Here is a 22,856-nt window from a genome sequence, read left to right as displayed (position 1 = left end):
ATTTCCTTTTTCGCATAAGTTTTTTTCCAAGATTTTTGCTTAGTACCCTTTAGAAATTTCTTTTTTATATTGTGGTTCAAATTTTCCGAGTTATATTTTTCGTAAACGAAAGATAGTTTCTACTTTACGTCAAATTTTAAGTGAAAAACGGGTCGACCATTTCGCGCTGTAAAACCAGACAGATGAAAGTCAAAATCTTCAAAAGTCATTGGAAGTATAGACAAAGCACCAAGTGAAAGGAATATTGCGTTTTTTATTCCATAAAAATCATATTAAGGCAACACCACCTGGATAAATTTAAAAATTTTTTAGGGTTCACGAGATCGCGTGTGGTTTTGAAAAGTGGTCATGTTTGGGCCACTGTATCATCACTTAAGCGTCGTATTTAGGTAAAATGGCATTTAAGTATGTATCTGGTAATTATTTATGAGTATTAAGGCTAAGTTTCAAGTCTCTATCCCCAAAAAGGTGATTTTGGACTGGATTCCAGCTTTTTCCGATTTCGGACCGGTGTGCGCCGGGTCGGTAGACGATCGGACGCGCGGCTGGCGTAAAGATATTCGGCCCCCAAATCGACAACTATAGTGTATTCGGCAAGCTGAAACTACCAAGCCAAGGCATTGGAATGACTTATCGAATTTAAAAACAGTATCACTACATGAGTTTCATGATAGCGCTTCCTGTCGGCAGACTACTGGACCTACTAGCCTCGAAAGGCATGTAACCGTAACTTATTCCACTCGACATTTGCAATGCTACTCGAAATACTCGAGTCGAGTACCAACTACTCGACTCTACTCGAACTTTCGAGTACTCGCAAATCCCTAGAAGATAATGTGTTTTGTTGTTACGATAAAACGGCGCGAAAATTCAAATGACTGTTGGAAACGCAGTCATATTTAAATTTGTGGTTTGAAGTACCACTGGAATCGGAATCGATTTTTCACAATGGCAAGTACTCATTTTCGATTCCGATTCTTGGTCGAGAATCGAGGAATCGAACCGACCCATCACTAGTATATATATATAGTCATAAATAAGATGAGATAATTTAAAGTTATGAAATATCTGCTGCTAGCTGACAATTATATGGCTCAATTCTTTTCGTGTCTGTTACACGAGTGCCACATGGCTGAACCTCCTTATTGTGAACATTTTAATAAAACTGAAAATGCTTCTATAAAAACACAAACATCATCAAAGGAATCACCATGAATTAATCATAACAATGACATCATTGTGACAGGAGCCTCGTTATCGTTTTAATGAACACTGATGAATTTTTCTATTAGACGGTGGTTGGTTATAAATTCTGTTATTTAAATTATGGCCATGGTGAGTACTTTGAAAACGGGAAAGGTTTTGATTATTCACAACTAACAAGTTGTTCCTCATTCCGTAGGGAACGCAGAGATTATGATAAATTAGCGTAGGGGCCATACTAACGCTAAGAAGATATATCTTACTGCAAAAGTATGATTAAAATTTATCGTCATTATGATTACATTGTAGCCTCAAAATGTTCGTAAAATCGCTCTGGTGGCCTACTCAATAGAAAACCATTTCGATTGGTTTAACAATACAAATGAGAATCTTCGCTCTCGTTTAATAAGCACAAACAAGGTTAATTTACCACTATTTCTTGCAAAGGGACTCCACCTTGATTCAATCTATTCACAAATAGTCATTCATTATCTCCGTGTAATTTATGGTTTACACGTATAGCAGAACTCATTCAAATTAACGCTAGTACTTGCCAAATATTCATAATTCGAGGCGAGTATTTCTATTTTAACGACACACTGATGATTGACCATAAGATCGTCAACGATTAAAACCGAAAATATTGGCATCATCTTCGTTTTCAAAGCTAACCATCACTTCAAAACAAACGTAAACAAACCTTTTACCATACTTCAACTCGATTTTTTCAATTTTGACTTTCGTCTGTTTCACTTTTCGCGATCAATTGTTGGTATGAGAATTACAGTAGCTGCGCTTTCCTCTCGTTAAAGTTCCCATCAGCCAACCGGCGGTAGGATTTGCTTTATAAAACACAACCTCTCGCTAAACTCCACGTTACCGTAATCTCCACGTTAGTTAACGTGAGGTTTAACCAGACATTATAAAACCGGCCCTTAGTGTCACTACTCATGAAAGGTGTCATGCTTTTGATTAGAAAAAGTGTCCCTGTAAGACAATGATGCGGAAAACTATCAGCATATTTTGTTATTCACATGCAGAACATGTAATTTACAATTTTTTCACCACTCTTTCGTATCCTTGGTAATTATATTATAGTTTCATTAGAGTAAACTTGTTGTAAAAATTAATAATTACAGTGATGATAAATGAAAATACCAAGCTGCTCATGAACGCCAAATAAATACTCTCATTTATTTGTAGGGTGTCCTTACATCAATTTCTAGATGTAGGGCTTCAAATTATTTGCAATATTCAGGACCCACCATATTATTCTCCATAACTGCAGTATAGATGGCCAATCAGCAGAAACTTCATCTTCCCTGAATTTCTTTTGTCATCTCGACAATATGTTTTGATCCAAGAATATGTTCGGCTACTCCAGTCTTGGTGTGAATGGAACAGTTGCTCAAGTAAGTAAAATAGGGCCGTGGGCCACTTTTTATGGTATAGTGTTAAATACGTATGCATGTGACATGTGTGCAAGGTGCACCCCTTTTTTTATGTGTCAAATTGGAGAAAGAATTTGCAGCTCTTCTCCTCCTAGTGCAATGCGCCTAACTGCAAAACAAAGAGTTTTTAATTACTCATGCTTCAAACTCTTAGCCTTAAAAATTTAATTGATTTCATGGTCAACTGAAATATCGTAGGCATAAGGATCTGTAGTGAGGATTCAGTTGTAGTCTTAACCTTATAATTTTTAAAGTGTTTATTGCTTTTTGCAATGAGTGGAGTAATGAGGCCAGGTTGGCTGATCAGCGATCGCCGATCCCGAGAGTCCTCTAGATTGTTGATACATAATACACTACATATGTAGTTTGTAACCATCATAACCCTATGTGGGAGTAGTGTATGGAATTACCATCCAGAGGACTCTGGCACCCCCAACAACGCTTGCGTATGTCATGAAATGACCGGCATGCGCTGGGGCGTTGCTCGTGTGCAAGGGCTTAAAACTCCGGGGGTTTACAGAATTCCTTGAAGTCTGTATTGGAGAAACAGGCTGCTGAGATCATCGCGACTTGGATGATGGAGCATCCAACTAGGCCAACCAGAAAAACCTGCGTTGGCTGAGCATAGTAGAGATAGGCATCATAAGGATAGATATGACATCAAAACCTGAAAAAATTATTAACTGTCTAGGGAACTTAGGGCATTAATATTTACTTTATGGCTGAAAAAATCTTCAATTATTTGCAAAATAAAAAATTGCATTGTTAATATGAAAACAGCTGACTAGTAAAATGATTGTAGCAGTAAGGCAGTATGATATTGCATATCCAATCACGTCCATGTGGATAAACCCTTTATCTGAATAAATTATGCATAGGGATGTGCGAATTGTACTTTTTGATCTCGAGTCGGGTTGATAATTACTCGCAAGTATTTGACTCAAGTCGAGTTGAATCTAGTAATTTCTTAACTAGGCAATATGTTCATCAATGCATGCTTCAACAAATTCTCATATTTCCTATCCGTATGTGAATTTTCTATTCTGAATGCTTAGCTTGTCGTAAAAAGGAAAAGATAATATGGAACGTTGATGGTAATTTTGTCAGAATTATGAGATGAATGTAAATTAATGCGTCCATAAGCACAATTGAAATGAATTAACCTGAAGTAATATGTGGTCATTTAATGAATGCAATTAATTATCCTAACTGCTAGGAAGAGCCCTGAGTATGCATTTGCCCAATTGTAATAAAGATAATACACCTAAATGAATCATATTTCATCCTTTTAAATTCTCATGCAGGAAAACCAATTGTTCCACATGCTCGAGCAGCACGTTTTAACTTCTCCATGCTACAGTATTACTGCCTGCCAAAAATTGTCTTTCATTTCACACGTGTGGTCGAACTAGTTCTTTCTTGCCAAAATTGCAAGAATGGGGAACGTTGGGAATTTTTATTAAAAATAATGTCAAAGATTTTTATGGATTGAATCTTCAAAAATGGACCAACATTTTTTTTCTTTATTTCTCTTTCTGCGTTTGATCAGCCTTTTTAACTCTTGTTTTGTAATTTCAAAAAGGAAACTAAATGCTGCAAACACACGTCATTCACATTTACGAAAAAATGTCTCGTGCCAGCGAGCTTTGAAGCAAACCATGAATATTTTAACATGTTTTGGAAAATCGGAGCACTCAATTGGTTATGAATTAACACTTGCATTTTATTTGCGTCTTCTCTGGACGCAATATCCCGATTTTCCTCCAATAGAATCGAGGAATTCTGTGAATGTTTTATAAATATTTTCACCTGCCTGAAAAAATACACGTCGCATGGCTGGCATGATGGGGTACATTTTGGAGGTATCACTTTCAGAGTTCACGATGCCTCTCCATTGTCATCCGCAAAAATGTCATCGTAGATTGCGGGGTTCGTTTGCCCTCCCCACGAATCTATGAAAAGTAGAAACTTCTCTCCGTTGACATGTGGTGTCGTCACATTTTCTAAAAAGGTCTAATAAATATTTGTCGTCATTTTTCCCGATTTTGAGCACGTTACTACCACATTTTTAAATCTTTCGGTCAAATGATCGACATTTCTTTTCACTATTGGTCCAAATTTTCCACCAGGTTCTTGAAGGCACAAAAACACCTTGGGTAATAGCTTTCCTGACAGAGTCATGCCATACTGGGCTGTGTACGTGTGTTTTCCTTCAAAAATTATGGACAGTTGTTGCGGTTGTGGAAAAAAACGCCTTTTCTGCTTGTTCGTGGTGCCGCAAATCACTTTGCTTTGCATGTCTTTATGATGAATTCCATCCTGAAAATTGCAAATAAAGGATTAACTGGAGTGGTGAGGCAGTGTACTGGCCTTCCACATCCAAATCTCGGAAAAGAATTAAGGGGCATTCCTAAATTCAATTCCTGCGTGTAATGTGGATAACACTATTTGTGCAGTACACCGTCCGTCAGATGGGACATTAAGCCTTGGTCCCCTTGGCGCCTTTCGTTAAGAGCAGGCTAATGCCGACGCCGGGTTTCTATCCACCCTTCATCCTCAGTTCCTAATCCCAAGCTGATCCATTTCTGATTTAAATATTTAAAAAAAATCTTTTAAAAATATATTCCATAGTAGTAACAAAGATAAGAAAACGAACTTTAAAAATTTAAACAATAAAAATCTTAAAAATTAACACAAAAAGAGTTCCGTGAGCGAGCATCGAAATTGGCCACCTTCACATCCACAGTTGGATGCCGTATCCACAGGGCTGTCGATCACTTGATTAGCATTGGCGTTCAAAACGGGTTATATAGCGTAGCTTCATTTTTTACAATTTTTAATTGCTTTTTTCTTGGAATTTTATGAGAAGTGCGTCGTCTCGCTTCGGCATATTACATTTGTACCCATAAACTACCGAATCGCAAAATTTGAGCTCGATCGGCGACGCGAAGGTCGTGTATTCTCCTTGTAAGTCAAATATTTTTTCATGGCGAACTTCATCCGTTGGTGTGTTATTAACTTTGCACCCGTGCGCGTGCGTGACTGCATACAAAGTCACTGGTTCCTGCAGTGCTTTGAAGAAGAGAAAGTTTGGAAAATTCTGGTGCTTTCACTTTCATATGTGGCTAATTACTGCTCCCCTATTGCATCTCACACCCATGCCTTCTCCAATGATAATTTTTTACAGGTTAATGGGTGACTGTGTGTGCTGCACCACCCCATAACTAATGACTGAACTATCCCCTCCCTCGACACTGGTCACTCAGCTCCAGGGCTCATTTGAGAGAGGGCAGAGGCAGGCTGCACTCACTCCCTCATTCATTCATTTTCAGCCGTTACTTATTTACCGGTGCACCTCTTTCCCTCTTTCAGTTGATAGCGTGGCACTCGGTGGTATAGTTCACTCAGGTTTTAATCATTTGTTTTCCTGAATTTTCATTCCTGGTTCTACTGTCATTTTCATTTCACTTGAAAATTGACTGAAATTCACTGCAAACTGAAAGCATGATGAACTTATTAGCCAGGGTTATGATTTATCTTATTCAGGGAAGTTCATGTTGGGTGTGGCTCTCCTGATTGGGGGTGGCGAGTGTGACAAGGCGTACGACCTCGTGGTGCAGGCTGCCGAGGGCGTGGGCACTGATCATTTCATGGCCAGTGCTCTGCTGCAGCACTCTTCAAAGCCACAGAAAGGCCTCTATCCAAACCTAAGGACGGAGGTGGAGTGTGGAGGTTTGTCTGCAGAAGAGGAGGATCCCCCTCCAAGTGCAAGGCTTCTTGTCCTCTATTATTTGCAGGTGAGGTTTCAAAAAGCTCTCGACCTGGCCTAAAACATTTGATGGATTAGCGCTCTAGTGTGAGACAATTGCCTTAAATGTACTCTACTAGCCAATCAATACAATACCCTGTTGGCTTTTTCTATTATTCTTAGTATGTTGGAAGTGTACCTGCATTAGCTTTCTTGGGATTCATTTGTCTCTTGTTCCATCTCTTTTGCTTTTACATAATCATTCCACTCTTCAGTTTCAATTTCATATGAATTCTTGTCTCCTTGTGCTCCCTTTCAAATGAAAAAAAACTAAATGTCAAATTGAGCCAAATCAGGCAAATGCATATTTACATGAGGTGGTTTAAAATGACGAGGCCTCCTCAAAGCGAGTGGTGTCTAGTGTAGTAGGTGGTGAGGTGGTGAGTTGCCTCACTAAAAAATTGCTCTCCTATGAACTCAATCAATCAATCACTCGTGGAGGGCAGGAGTCAGGATATATTGGTGCAATGTTGTCGGTTGACTGTTGGACCTTGAGTTCGACCTTGAGGTTCACCTCGAGTGACTGAGTTATTCTATGATTGTTAAAAATAATATTCAGTGTCATCATGTTTTTTCAATGCCCTCCAGGGTGCTGGCCATTTCATGGCGCTCCTTAAAGTCACTCTTAAAACTTCTATTTATTATAAACTCTCACTTATATGTTGCTCCTGTTATGTGACGTGGGTATCTGCAGCAGTTTTTTCCAACAGAGGAATTTCCTCATGGTGGGATTTTAGTATCATAACTGAAAAGCTAAATTTTCAAGGCTCGTTATTTTGTTATTCATTAGTTTTACCATAGAGTAAGTATATTCTAGAGGGCTCACGGCATAGGAGGAAATCGTATCGACTGTTTTAATTCTCAAACAGCCGATAGATGGCCCCTGGAGTGACGAACTAGGGGCGAGAGAGTCAGGTTTCAAGTTTCCCAGCTTCTCCCCTTTCCTTCCCGCCCTCCCCTCTTCCTCTCTCCCGAACTCTGCCTCACAGTCTCCCTCGCATCGAAGAAAGGGAAGACGCTGGCTGAGAGAAGGTTGGGCAATAGGCTGGATCCTATAGGGGATTTTTTTCTCGCCTGGTGAGCTGCGTCTGCCACGAATCTTCCCTATGCTTGGCTTTCCTCATTCCAACTGAAAACAGTTTTACAACATGCAGCTGTAAATAAGTGTTTAAACTGTCTCATGCACCTCAAAGATTGCTCTCCGAAAGTCAAGTAGGAGAGAAAGGGAATTTTCGGTGGGTCCCGGGCCCTATAAATATATATGCGGAGAAACATTTATGATAATAGGAATTGTTGGTTTGGAGAATCTTATTTCAGAAATAAAGGACATATTAAACGTAAAAGTAATCGAACAACAACATGCGAATAAATATACAAAAGATTTCACATTTATTTAAATACAAGCTGGTAGCAATTTTCCACAACATTTTAATGCGTACGATGCGTTTCGGCTCACAGACCCATCATCTGGTACAATTCATTTATTTATTTATTTCATCCAAGTTTATTTCTGTGTCCATAATATATATTTTTATTAATTAAAATGCTCATTTGCAAACTTTGTTGTAATCCACACAGTATGCAATAAAAACCCAACCGGTTTCCTTCTTTTCAGAGCTTTAGCGTTATCGTAAACCTCTAGATAAAGACCTGAAAATATCGTAACCGGTTGAGTTTTTTCATTAGTACTTTATTGCATACTAAATGGTTTAGTTTTGAATATATAATGTCACCATACCGCAAAGTGAATTCACAAAACATTATTTCAAATATATTTATATGTTCGTGATCGTCTATTTCATCGCCTGGTGTGGTCTTAAAAGTAAAAATGAGCAAAAATTGGTCTCGATAGGCGATGGAAACTCTCAACTAGGAAATACGTAATAATGAGTTGATCTTTAATAAGAATGAAGCGATATTTAGAATCGCAATACAAGGAGGGATGTTTAGGAAATAATAAAAGATTTACTTAAGGTATCGAGACCGAATTCTACAGGTTATCTTTGTGTCGGGCATGCAATCCGAGCGAGCGAGCAGCTGGAGAAATGACAAATATGAAATGACGATTATTCCTGTGAAACACTACAGCTGCCCGTTTCTATCACTATTATTATAGGATAAGGACCTTATTTTAGCAACTGCTAGATTAGGAGAGGAAAAATGTGATTTAAATGCACGTTTACAGCACTATTCATAACATCTTCTCAACCACAATATCCATCTAATTATTAATAATATTTTCACCGCGGGAATAAACTGCCTTACGTTTGTATCCTGCCGTTTTATTCTGCCCTCAACCTTGCTGTTAACCCTTTAAGGTCCATAAGAAATGTAGCCATAATATTAAAACAAAAATTGCGTTTTTAGGCTAATATTGGTGCGTAGATTCCAAAAATATCAATTTCAAAGTGATATCTCTAATAGTTTATGAGATATCGTCTGGGACATATATGTCCCTATGGACGGTAAGGGTAAAATTCGTTCAAAATGAAAAAATCATGTGTGTTGATTAGGAAATGGTTTTTTTTCATAATTTTGGCGAGTGAATTATGTTATCCTGTATTTTAAATAAAGTCTTATTCTAAATTTTAACATTTTATACTTATTGCAACATAAATTTCGTCCAAAAATTATTAAAAATAACAAATAAACAAAAAGAAAAACAGAATAAATGAGAATTCAGAAGCTTTTCAGGGCATCAATCAACATCCAACATATTAAAATTTCCATTATATTGTTCTTATTAATGAGATTAAGAAAATTGTTTTATACATATTTTTGTTGATAGATAAACATGTCAAAAATACAAAAAAAACATAATGCATCATTTTTGCGACTGTGTCCCCCTACACACAGTGGTAACTGATAAAACAATTTCTATCTGTTGTATAACACAAATAAACATGGCATATTCCACACATATTTGCTGTTCGATTTTCAATTTTATTTTTTGCGCATTCTGCGCACCTTTTCCGGCTTGGCATTTTCACCAATTTATGTTCAGGCTGTGGTGCAGGCATACTGTTCCTACTACTACGGACAGGGCCAGCCGGGGCACCTCTCTTTCTATTAGAATAGTTTCCTATGAGGAACCTCGCAATGATTTGTCTGTATTGAAGAGGCGAAATTGCCTTATAATCAGGATTTGCGCCCTCATTAAGTTGCGTGTATAAACAATGTGCGTTATTCACTGCAATGTCCAATAGATCGAAAAATATTCTCAAGTAGAACTTAATTTTTGCTTTCCTGTCAATTTCATACGTAATTTTTTTTTTTTGATCCATTAGATCGACCCCACCCATGAACTTGTTATATGCTATTATTATCTCCGGACAAGGAATTTGTATCTTTTCTGCAATTTTTTGTTGTCTCCTGGAGACAGTGCTCGACTTATTTGAATTAATAAAATTTGACAACATTATTACTGATCTGTTGTCCATCCATTTCACGCAAGTGACACCATTTGTTGATAGCATGTGGCTTTCTCCACGTTTTAATTCTTTATCTGGCTTGAGGTTTTTTGGCATATGTTTTCTGTCACTTCGAGCCGTGCCACATAGGTATATATTTTTTTCTAGTAATCTCAACTGAAGCAATGGTGACTTGAAGAAATTGTCAATATATATTTCGCAGCACAAGTACTCAAGGGATTTACTCAGCAACGTTACAACTCCCTCTCCAAGACCATACTCTGGGTCAGTTTTTTTTCCTGTACACAAGTCAAATTGATACAAATAGCCAGAATTTGAATCACATCTGCACCACATCTTAAAACCCCACTTTATAGGTTTACTTTTAATATACTGCTTCATGATGTTGTGACCTTTGAAGCGTACTTTGAAAGCTCGATCATAATTGGGGTGATTTCTGGGAAGCATATCCTCATTATTTGCTAAATGCAAAGCATTCCTAATGACTTCAAAACGCCTCCTGGAAATTATATTGGCAATGTACGGCACTTGCATGTCAGGATCAGAGGACCAGTAGTCCCTAAAACTCGGAACCACATGATACCCCATCACGAAATTCATCCCCAAAAACGCGCTAATCTCTTCGGCAGTGGTATGAAAAGATACCCCCTTTTGTTTCATATAAAGTTCACTTTGTTGAACGATCAGAGCAACCAGTTCGTCAAAACCGCAAGCTTTCCTAAATACATCATAAGCACTGGGTTCTAAACTCAAGTCTACATCTAGGTTTACCGCTCCATATTCATAATCAATTTTTTTCATTTGGAAATGTGATTTACGGGGCTTTAATGTCTTTGCTTGGGATTATTTTTGAATGGCGTTTGCTTCGTTTTGCTTCAGGTGGGTCGTCAGGTGATGGCAAAGTTGAAATGATAGCAGGTGGGACAGAAGTCGGTATCAATTTTGATTTCACAGATGAGAATGGTTGCGGCGTAGAAGAGGGACCAGCAAGTGATAATTCTGGAATTGGGCGTTCGATGATTATTTCAACGCCCACGTTATCAGAATCTTCACCAAGGAAGCCTAAAGCTTCTTCGTCAAGCGGAAGATTGTCTTCATCATCGCTCTCATCAGCAAGCAGAATATGCTCGATAGCATTGTCAGATACGGCGAATAAGCAATCAATTATCGGCATTCTATTCAGTTGGCTAACCACTGCAACGAAGCAGTCCACAAGCGTATTAGCACCGCAATTATTGTAAAATGTATTAACTACATTCGCAAAAGGGGATAAATACTTAAAGTATATTTACTCACCTTGTTACTCTCAGTATCAGGCCACAGTAACACGAAGAGAATCACTCAACCAGCAGATGCTGTTGCGTCGTAGGAAGGTATTCTATGCACAGAACTGCATCAAAACACAGCAGGGGGCAGACTAAAAGTCGAGAACCTTGACCGTCCCACTAGAGTGGGAGGAGAACTATTGACACAGAAGAAAGGGGGGATTCGGCACCAGCAAAGCGGTATGGTGTACCTTTTCTTCAGAGGAACCCCAAGCCCCTGTTACAATGTACTTTTTTTACCCTCCCTCTTTTCTCGCTCCTTATACCAGGCCTAATGCGTTATTTGGTCGAATGTGTCTTTCCCAAACTACGTCATAGCGCTTACAAAGTAAGAAAAAACACGAGATTCACTGTATGCCTTCTAGAAGGCGAACACAGCCACAACCTCGAGGGTCTTTACCCCCGTTGGAATGGCGCAGAAGTTCTGCACCACGGAGGATAGTTGGGGTCAGCGCCGGCAAGTCAGTATAGCATACATCTATTTTTCTAAGGGGCAACGTCTAGACTTTTATTAATAGTAATACTATCTACGCCATGAAATAAAACATGGAAATATATATATATAATACAAGGCATTTCCCTTCTGCCAGCGAATATGATGCCGAGAGGAGTTTATAATAATACATACCAGCGACAGTCGAAATACTTGAAAACAATACTTCTTATTTGGGACACAGCAAACAAGTTTCCATATCCAGAACAGTAAAAAATCAAAAATTAAAACCCTTCTCCATATGTGGAGCATTGTGTTCAACCTCAGTTACCGTTCAGGGGGTGCTAACATCGTTAGCCATTCAGTTACTATATACTAGTTTTCATGAAAGAATACCAAGTCTCGCTCCCTTATAATCCATAGGGGCTCCCTTATGGTCCATAGGGACATATATGTCCCATTGCATAAAAACACTAATTTTGTCAAAACTAAAGCACAAATGCGAAGTTTTTGGCTATAGTTCCACAGACCAGATACATATAAAGGATAAACCGAAAGTCCTTTTCCAATTCATCTCATCATTAATTTTTTATAAAATATCAAATTTCCGTTTCGTAAACAGCATTTCAAGTGAAAGTTTATAACAATGTGAAAAGTGCAATATCTAAAGGATCTCAAAAAAATAATATAAAACTTGAAGCCAAGATCCTATTCTTCAATAATTCCAATCCATACAATAATAGACCGTATCAATTGGATTTGAGAGAATTTCAAAAATTTGGGACATATATGTCCCTTGGACGTTAAGGGGTTAAGGGACATGCAAATATCCTCACTCATCGTAAATTATTATCGATAATATACGGGAACATCGGCGACCAACTCCTTCTCCATCATGTTTAGCATGCTTATTCCAACGCTTTCATACCCCCTTTCCAGCCAAGGCCAAGTTCAGCATTCCTTCTGTTTTCTTTTTTTCGCCTCTTTAATGTTCAAGAGGCCTGTTCAGACAATTTCGCCTGCTAAAAAAGAAAGAATCCTTCACTTCCATAAGCTTCCAAATTTGTTTACATAAATATCGTCTTTTTCCTTTTCGTCCAAATTATATGCATCGTGGGACACCCCTGTCCAGTTGCATCAAAATATTTACAATTTGCATCAAACTTTTTGGACAAAAATTTTGATGCAAATTTGACCGTGGGACACCGGCTTAACCTATGTGGCCTCTGTGTCAGCGCTTGGCGATGCTTTTTTGTCAAGGGCCCTGTGAATGGTAGGTTTCATCCTATTGGATGAAAATTTAGAACCTGCCCTATACATTTTGACACAACGGAGTTTTGTACAAATGACAGTACGAAAAGCCAGTTGGATGAAATTTTGACCGTGGAACAGGGTGCGCGTTAGTTGCATCAAATTTTGATGCAAATTTGACCGTGGGATATCGCACACTGGGCGGAATTCGGAAAAATCCGGACAAAATTACAAAATGACTTTTTTTGAGTCATAAACTTGAAACTTCGCAGGTATACTCAAAACTGATTGAAATTTAAGGATATGCACTTCATTTGACAAAGATCCTACCCGATTCTGAGATACACAGGCTTATACGTGAGCAACGTTCCATAAAAACGCCCGTCTTCAATTTTCTCTGAAAATCTTCCAAAGTAAGTAGAAGGTGAAGTTGTAGGTGGATTCATGCAGAATAAAAACCACATAATCTGTCGGCATGGTGTTCTTTCTTTAATTTTCCGTAATCTTTAAGAATATCATCGATAAATTCTTACCGTGCAGTTACAAAATGGCGGATACTGTTTTGCGACAAAGTTCTACATTGCGGTAGAGTTTCAAATGATTTTTCGGCAAAGTCACGCGAAGTAACTTATATGAGATCATTCTTTGAAGATTTTTTGAGGTATTTATGCAGTTATCTTGGGAATAAGTTTGCGACGCCGAAAATTACATTGATTTATCGATCGTGCGGCAGGGTTTGTATGCGCGCGTCGGGAGTTGGATTAGCCGCGACGCGGTTAGGTTATTGAAATTGTATGGGTTTTAACGCACAGCATTCACCGTTTTTATGTTTTTCTTCAAGACACCGGTTCTCAAATGGTCTATGGTGAAAACAGTCCAGGTATTTTAGCCGAGGTGAGTGCACGTTTCATTGAATTTCATTTCGTTTTCTTTGGATACGATTGAAGACCATGCTTCTATTAAAAGCGTTCAACCTTCGAAAAAGTGACATGTTTTACCGGGAATCATACAAAAAGACCTACCAGACAGATACTAGCTGAGACTCATACCTTTTTAACTCTCCGATCCCACACCCCCAGGATTCTACTGCGAAAACAGTCGTTTTATGACGCCGCGGAGCGGAGCCTTTGACCGTCTTAACGGGGTATGTCCACGGGAACATCTTATATCTAATAAGAATATTTGTATAAATTTGTACTATTTCAAATTGCTCTAAATCATCAAGCCTTGTGACCTTACTGAAAGGGTGGAGAAAATTCTGGTTGAAAATGACAAGAATGAAAAGTCTGTACCAAATGTTTGGCGAGAGTGACGTTTCATCCCAATTTCCCATGTTCTTTCATTCTGATAATAAAACTTCTGCCTGTTTGAACAATGAAACACAAGTTGAATGATTCACAATTAACTTTGTAAATGCCGGATTGATAGATCAATCTATGTAACATAGAATGAAAGGAGGATAACTTTGGGATGGTTGGATGGCATCAGTAACTCGGAATGATTGTATCACTATAGCAAGGGTTTCTGTATACACCAAATTCATGTTTGTCACCAACTATGGATATGGAGAGATCGAGAAAGTTTAGTTGCATTTTGGATTCTATTTCTACTACGAAGGTAATATTAGGATGTCGAGGATTTAAAAGATTCAGAAAATTATCTAATTGTCTGACACTTCCGGTCCAGCGGCAAATGATGTAGTCAACATAACGGTATTAGAAGATGTTGGATAAGATAGAATGCCCGAATCAAATAATTGGCGTTCTGAATTGTCCGTAAATATTTCGCCTATTACAGGTGAAAGGGGGGACCACATTGCAAGGCCGTCTGTTTGGTGATAAATATTCTTACTGTACAAAAAATAATTTTGGCTGGCATGCTGTTCCATTAGACAATGAAGTTCACAAGACACACTGTTTTTAATGTTGTGGTCTCTCAGTAAGTCTCTCATAAGTAACAAAGTTGTTTGTACAGGTACAGAAGTAAATAGATTTTTTACGTCAAAAGAAACTAGCTTGGAGTTGGATGGTAACGTATGAGGTGTTGAAGTTTCTGTGGCAAAATGATGGGGCTGTTAATATTATATTTTGGTGAAAAACCAGGCAATTGCCTAAAGATGATATTTAATTTAGTGGCTAATTTATAAATTACAGCAGGAAGATAAAGCTTTTTTGGCACTTTTTTGGAATCTATCCGTTGGATCACGGGGGGAATCACGAATGAGGTATCCTCCAACACATCATCACATTTGGCGATGCATTATACCTTATTACGGATTAGCACACTGTTCCTTTTTTCTGCTTTGGAAATAATCAAATCTTTTTCGTTTACCTTCTAATTGATTGATCAAAATCAACTTGGTTGTGATTAACTTTCATACGGTGAGATGTACTTGCATTAGCAAAGGTAATATAATTATATATATCATACAATTTTGTTTTCCTACATTCTCGCGCCGGAGGGCTACTTGTACGTCGACTCCGTCGAAATTTTTTTACATCAGATGGAAGTTTTTTAACCTTCTAAAAACACATCACTAGTTTTTACTCGTCGGGACATAAGTCCCCAAGGGGCCTATTACGAACGAGCGGGCGGTACGCTACCGCCGGGCGGAGTTTTCGTTCGGTATACGGTATCATACCGCCCCTTGCGATTACGAGTGGGACGGTCGGAAAGTCACCGCCGGGCGGAGAGTACATGTCAGGGGGTCGGTAAGGAGCGATGCGGCGGAAGTGACGTTTGTATGAAAAATTCTGAGTTCCTTCAGCCCGAAAATGGTGTAGCCAATGGTTAGGGCGTGCGGTGTTCCAATTCTGCGGCAACTGTTCCTAGCAGACGAATATTTCGGCAAGAGTTGTTGGCAGTCGATAAAGACAATTAGTGGTATTTATGGATTAATACGGATGTGTCCTTCGTTAATTCACCTTAAAAGTTTGACAAATGAACGAATTTTGCTCCTCAATTCTTACTTATAGGATAAAAGTTGAATAAAACAATAATTAGCAGTGACTTGCGGAAGATATCATCAAAAAATCACGTATGAGCAGACGCAGGTCGTGACAAATTGCATTGCAGACCATCGAAAAATTACGATAGAAGTACTTTTAGGGCCAACGGGCAAGGTGAACCACCAATTCCATTAGAGCTTTGACCGAAATGCCCATTCTTAAAAAATATATGAAAATCCACCACGAATACTTAGCTGGAGAGCCTTAATCACAGACAATATGACACTCAACATCTGTGAAATGACAAAATATCTGTTGCTCTGCATTCCTTTCGTGTTAGTAACGGGGTTTGGAAACCAAATGCAAATTCAGAGAACAAGAAAGGCACTTTTAAAAATAATGAAAAATAACTTTTTGGCTCTTATCTATGAAAAGCAATGGAGAATTAAAAAACACAAGATATTCACTTCTGGTTACAATAAAATTTTATTTCAATATAATGTGACAGAGTTTCACCATTTCTTTGGTTTAATCACGGATACACAACCACAGCAAAACAGTCTGCCCACAATAAACAAGTGAGATCGCGAATCGGTTCCGCGGCAATCACACACACAGGCTACAACTTATTTCAATATTTCAGGTAAAATCCACAATCGATACAAGCTCACACCATTGTAAATAATGGTAAATAGGCAAATACGATCATCAAGAACTGGAAGTCAATACCATTCTTATATTCATCACGTAAACATTACAATCAAGAGCTCGCTATGATGAAAACAACTATTTAATCACTGATTTTAAGCCTCACATTATCCTACGCAAGTGGCACAGGTGACTTTTCTCACTACAACTCCTTGGTACGAAATTGATATTCTAGTATAAACAAATTTCACACATGGCTTTTAACTTGATAGCTTGATCGTGAAATGTTATCTCTGCGGTGAATGACGAAGGTATAAACGCCACTGACAATCTTTACATTACTATCAGACACTTCTCGATAGCGTAAACCACTGTTTAACAACCAACCACAATGGAACAGTGATAACTACAGCTCTTGGCAGATGTTTGTCAACCTCGTCAAACTTTGTGCATTACAACCACTGGTACTGTGATTAACGGTAGTTGTCACATTGAAAATAACACTATTTTGAAACAAAAGATGTTCGTAGAAATCTCCAAGCAGCGAGCAAAAGTTACATTCACCTTACAATTCAAGCAGTTATAACGTTGAAAATGACACTACTTTGGCACAGAAGATGTTCGTAGAAATCTCCAAGCAGCGAGAAAAAGTAGTATTCACCTTGCAATACAAGAAGTTGTCACGTTGAAAAAATAATATTTTGCCACAAAAGATGTTCGTAGAAATCTCCAAGCAGCGAGCAACAGCTGTATTCACCATACAATACAAGCACAGGCAGTCCTTAACGACGAATTTTCCGGCACCTATGAAGAAATGGAAGATGTTTTTGCATATAAAAACACAGCGGAAATTAAAAAACATCCAAATTGTTCTAATTAAATAAATGAATGAGGGTCAACTTACAATCAACGTATCCATCTCCTACGGCCGTGGCTCAGACGGCTACAACGTTGTTACATGGGTATTATAAATTTTTTGTTCAACTGCTCCAGTCGGCTCCAGCTTTATATTTTATACGCTTACTCAGACATTAATATTATAAATAACACAAAATATGATAGCTTCCGAGTTTCTATCGTCGGATATTTTGTTTTAAAAACGCCAGCTCGACCCGAAAAATGTAAACAGACGTCCGCCATTAGGGGGTCGGTATCTCACCACCGGGGTAGCTGGCCGTGGTATCATACCGACCCCTAAGCCGTGGTATGATACCGACCGGTGGCCACTCGTAATCGCTCGGGGGCGGTAAACGCGTTTCGGGGCGGTATGATACCGCAGGCGGTATCTCACCGCATGCGGTAAGCCGTTCGTAATAGGCCTCCAACAATGGAGAAAAATGAGGATTACACCTCGGGAAAATCATTGATAGATGACATTTCAGCCACTCAGAGGAAGTATCTCCGGAAAGGCTCGTCAACAGGTCGGTTGCAGTTCAAAGTTTGGACTTAAAACTTTATATTGCATGAGCTCTGCCTTCTCTTCGGGTTTCCACCGCGTCCGTTGCCTTTTGGCGAGAACAGTTTCGACAAAAGCCAACGGACGCGGTGGAAACCTGAAGAGAATGCAGAGATAATCTTCGAACCAACCTTATGTTGCATGATTATAACAAATCCTGTATTAGTGTTGAAAATCTGTATTTAAATGAATAACTTGTTATCAAAGACAAAAAAATAGGTTTTGGATTGTTAAATTGTGTACGAAAAGCAATCAATATCTAATATACCTAGAATCAAATGTTTTATAACAATTAATGAATGGATAACTCAAGATTCTAACGCGATAACATATTTTAGCCTATGGATTAGGATTCCCCATGAGGCCTACGAAGCAAATTTTGCTTGCAGTTTCGATTCACAAAACTGCATAATAGGAGGTGTAATTCCGAAAAAGGGGAGGGCGGATAGTTTTGAATCGCCATATTTTTCTAGTGCGGCAACAACTTACAATCGGAATATGCCAAAAATACTCCATTCGATATTGCTAAATGATTCATTGATAAATGCTCACCGCGTAAAATGTATTTTTACATATTTAGTTTTTCGGCCCCTGGGAGAAGGGATTCATTCATATAATGAGGCAAGAATTTAAGCAATGAGTGAACCTGGGCCCAATTGCAGCCGCTATTTGTTTTACTTTTAAGAACCTCAACTAAATGCTAACGCTTAAAACAAAACTTTCCTCAAACGACAATGCGTCTTGTTATTGACGAGACGACGATTATCACTACTATGATCAGAATAAGGCCTCAAGGAAAGACAAAAACATGCATTAGATGATCCCCGGCCTCATACGTAAGATCCGAAGTAGAAATTTGGTAGAGCCGAAAGAAACCTTTCCATTTTCGACGTGGTAACAGAATGGGGCATTACTCATCTCGCTAGCGAGCAAACAAATCAAGGTCACCGACCACCCCTATTCCCAAAGATGCTTCTGCTGATCCATGCCTCTTTGTGTTCGTTTGCAGCTGCGCGCTTAAGAATTCATTACCAAATACTTTTAAGCTTTAGTTACTAACTGTGGTGAAGAGGCTATGACCGTTAGCGAAATGCAATCAGGGCATTGTTGTTCAGTGTAGAGATCCAATCTCGCATTCCCTTTTTATTGTAATATTCCGGCACTTGGTGTTGTAAATAGCATTTACACGTCACCAAAATGAGGTATTTCCTAACTGAAGTTCTGAAGCACACTACGCGAAATGTATTACATACATTCGTTATGTTGATCGTTCAACCATGCGATGACCATCAATAAGATTTATATTGTCTATTGAAGCGAAAAGATCTTCACTCACGGAAAATCTCTTCCTCGTCCAAACAAAACCCTCACCTCGCCAACCTATCTGATGGCAAAACGAACTCCTTAGGAGGCGGGCGCTTTCTGCGTAGACCCGGGCCAGTACGGAAAGCCTGACGAGGTGCGGCCATTAAAAATGCATAACTCCCCTTGTAATAGAGATAAAGTTACAATTCTTTCACCAAAAATAAATTTATAGTTTTGTCCAAATTTCATACGCAGCATATATGGACCTATATCGTAAGATACGAAAGTTAGCAGGCGATTGATTTTTACCCTGCAAAATTCCAGATTTTTCGTCCGAAAGATATATAAACACACATAACAACGTTGAAACTGAGTTATGAACAAATTAAAGTTTACTAGTATGGAAAGAAATGTGCTATGAACATTTCCTGCAAGTTTCAACTTTATACTAAGAACAGTCTGCCGGAAAATGGATTAGGAATATAAACTCCGAAAAGTGAAGTAACTAGCCGAAATTCGAGAAAATATTTTTTATAACAATTGTTATAAACAAAATTGAATAATTAATGTCTCCACTAAACGTAGCAACCCTTTCTGCTTCAGAATATATTTTTAGACTTGTGGAACGAGCAAATTAAAAAAATTGCCAAAATTCTTCTAGTGACATCTGGTTAACTGCTCTAGAACTACACCTAAAACGTATACGATTTTTGTACGTGTGGTGAGCTCTCTATATATACTTACTCCATGGTTTTTCACACCAAGGCCTTAAGGATATGTTGAATTTTTCTTGATAATGAGGATGCATAGTTTTTGGTCGTAGCCATTCAGGAGCCCTGCGTGTCTTTGTGTGTGTGTGTGTGTCTCTCTCTCTCTTGACACTGCCTCTGATTGATGAAAGGCAGCCCAGCACGCAGGCTGACAAGGAGACATAATGAGAATGATGATCAGGATCTCAATGCCGATGTTATTTTCTGAAATGGTGATATGCAGAAAAAGTATCACAGCTTTCAACTGCTGTACTGCACACGCCAATGCAAGTGCCACGGCTGCTACCCTCATGTGGAAGCAAATCTGACTTGGGAAATGATAGTGGATCCTCAGTTTCCTCAGCTTCATCTTTTCAAAACCCTACTGCTGTTGAAACTGCAAAGGTAACCACAATGGAAGAAATGATGACCTTGTCACAGACTGATTCTCACTTGATGAACCAGCAGTTGAAAATATGTACAACCTCCCTCCACCTTAGGCACTCCTGGTGATAACGATAGTCATGGGCTGTTGCTCTATTATAAAGACTATTTTGGTAAAAGAATACTGCAAAAAGAATGCTGATTATATTGCTTCTTCTTGTTCAAATGAACAGCTGTAATACCTTGGAGAAAATAACCTAGATCCAGAAGATGGTGAAAACATTTCCCATTACTGGGAAAACAGTTTACTTATAAGATTTAAAAATGTAGCATTTAAGTATCAATGTATTCCTCCTAGCACAACATTTAGTAAAATACTATTCAGTATTCACACCAGGGAGTACATGCAATGTAGAAAGAAGTAGACTCGACCTGTCAGAGTAAAGATGCTTGTTTTCTTCTGCAAAAATACTGAGTGGATTGTCATTTTCATTTGCCGTTGTCATTTAGACAATAAGAAAAGGGTCACTGAAGAATCCATCTCTTACGGACGAGAATCCTGATCCAGTCGCTTGTGCATTCATTCCATTCGTTAGTGGAACCACAAAGAGGATATCACAAGTCCTTGCTAAACATCATATTCTAATCAGGTTTGGATATGGAATTAAAATGGCCAGTTTACTCAGGCCAGCGAAAGACTCCCTCCCACGAGGGTGTTTACAAGGTCCAATGCAGCTGTGGGAGATCATATGCAGGACGAACCAAGAGGGCCATACAATGCAGACTAACAGAACGTGCTCGAGCACTGAAGAATAGAATCGAAGATAAACAGGGTTCCCACTCAACTGTGAAAACCTTAAAACCGTGAATTAGCCGTGATTTTCGTCTACCGTGATAAAAGCTGGAAAAAGCCGTGAATTTCGTCCTTAAACCATAAAAATCTCTCAATATTGATAATAATACCTTCCCAGAAATTTTCAGCTTCGTTCGTAGTGAGCACACTTATATTCATTGTGGCGAGCATCGTCGCATGGGTCAGAAAAGCGTGGGAACGAATGCCGCTTACAAAAGAAAAGTTATATGGTGGAACCTCGATCTATCGTTCCCGCATTGATCGTTCGCCGTTTCTGGTCCCAAATAAAGTTCCTTATAGACAATGTAATTTTTTCCCGCATCTATCGTTCCCCGAAGTATCGTTTCTCGCATTGATCGTTTGAAGATCGCGGTCCCGGCGCATAACTTTCCCGCATCCATCGTTTGACAAAAATGAGACGAAATAAATACAATGTGTCATTTATGGCTAATAACGACAATTACATAGTTGGAATCTCCCCCAAGAGATGGAATACCATTGGGAGAAGCTCAGTGCCGTGGGAAAGTAACATTAGCGCATTTACCAAGATCCGTTATCCCCCTCCATTCAGCATTCGCCTCCCCCCTTCTGACGCTTCCCTCTTCTTCAAAATAAAAAAAAAGGTCCCAGCTCGTGCAGGGATTGTATTACGAAGACCTTAGCTTCGAAAAAAATATCAAGTTATAGGAGAACAATAGAAACGTGTTTCGCGCTCCCCCCCTTTCTCACCCGCTGACCTTTTTCAGCCAAACTCCTTCAAAGTTCCCAGTTCCTAAAGGTCAACTGCTGCATGAGTCACCTATGAGCCCAAAAGGTATCTAAATGATATTCAGCTATTGCTATTATGCTTTTATTAGATTGAAATGTTAGTAATTTGCACGTAATTAAAAAAAACGAGACCAAACACGACATGTTTTAAGCAATGAAATAGATGGAAAAATACGATGGTGATTTTTGGCGAAACGCGATATCCTCGTAGCTGAGCTTCTCGGCAGTTAATTCGGCATTTTGTTCCGAAAACATGATATCAGGTTGTTATCAGTCATCAATTTACGAGCTATACTATAAGTCTCACTTGTCAGAGTTACTGACGAAGCGATATCTTCTCAGGATTTTTGTTTCTCCCTACTTACAATCCAAATTCATCTGCTCATCTGGCACTGCGATAGTTAGAAAAGAATGGGTATCTTTAGGGTAAAAATTTCATGGCGCAGTCATATGGTCACGCTTCGCCCTCTGCAGTATGCTCTGCGTACCCCCGTACGCGATAGCATCAGTTCCAAACTTCACCTCGTACGAGTGGTTCCCTACTTTCCAGGGTGGCTGGACTTCGAACCATCGAGTGTTTTCCATGTGGGTTTAATAAAGTCAGGTTTCATTTTCACTAGTTTAATTTTATTCGTCTTCGGACCATGGCCCCTCCGAAGAAACTATTGAGAACTTTAAGAGATGGACTGAAAATAATTGAACACGAAGAAAAGAATCCGGGCTAGATGCGCGTGAATATTGCAGAGCGCCTTGGGTTGTCCGCTAGCACATGATGGTAGGGATGGGGGTAGAGTGAGCTACCTGGAGAATACAAGTAGAGATATGAAGGCGAAGATCCAGGTG

The 22,856-nt window shown here is 38.9% G+C and overlaps 1 protein-coding gene across 2 annotated transcripts in view; it reads left to right on the top strand.

The window, feature by feature from the left end:
* Positions 1–22,856, top strand: part of LOC124158421 (nuclear pore complex protein Nup160 homolog) — a 213,792-nt gene that overhangs the window by 128,431 nt on the left and 62,505 nt on the right. For both annotated transcript variants that reach the window (XM_046533501.1, XM_046533500.1), the window contains exons 15-16: positions 2,497–2,615; positions 6,201–6,451. In XM_046533501.1, the coding sequence (XP_046389457.1) occupies positions 2,497–2,615; positions 6,201–6,451 (370 nt within the window). The remainder of the gene's footprint in view (positions 1–2,496; positions 2,616–6,200; positions 6,452–22,856) is intronic.

This window comes from Ischnura elegans, chromosome 5 (assembly GCF_921293095.1).
Source record: "Ischnura elegans chromosome 5, ioIscEleg1.1, whole genome shotgun sequence".
Classification (NCBI taxonomy): domain Eukaryota; kingdom Metazoa; phylum Arthropoda; class Insecta; order Odonata; family Coenagrionidae; genus Ischnura; species Ischnura elegans.
The sequence above is the reverse complement of the archived record's forward strand: the minus strand, read 5'-3'. Positions and strand labels throughout refer to the sequence as shown.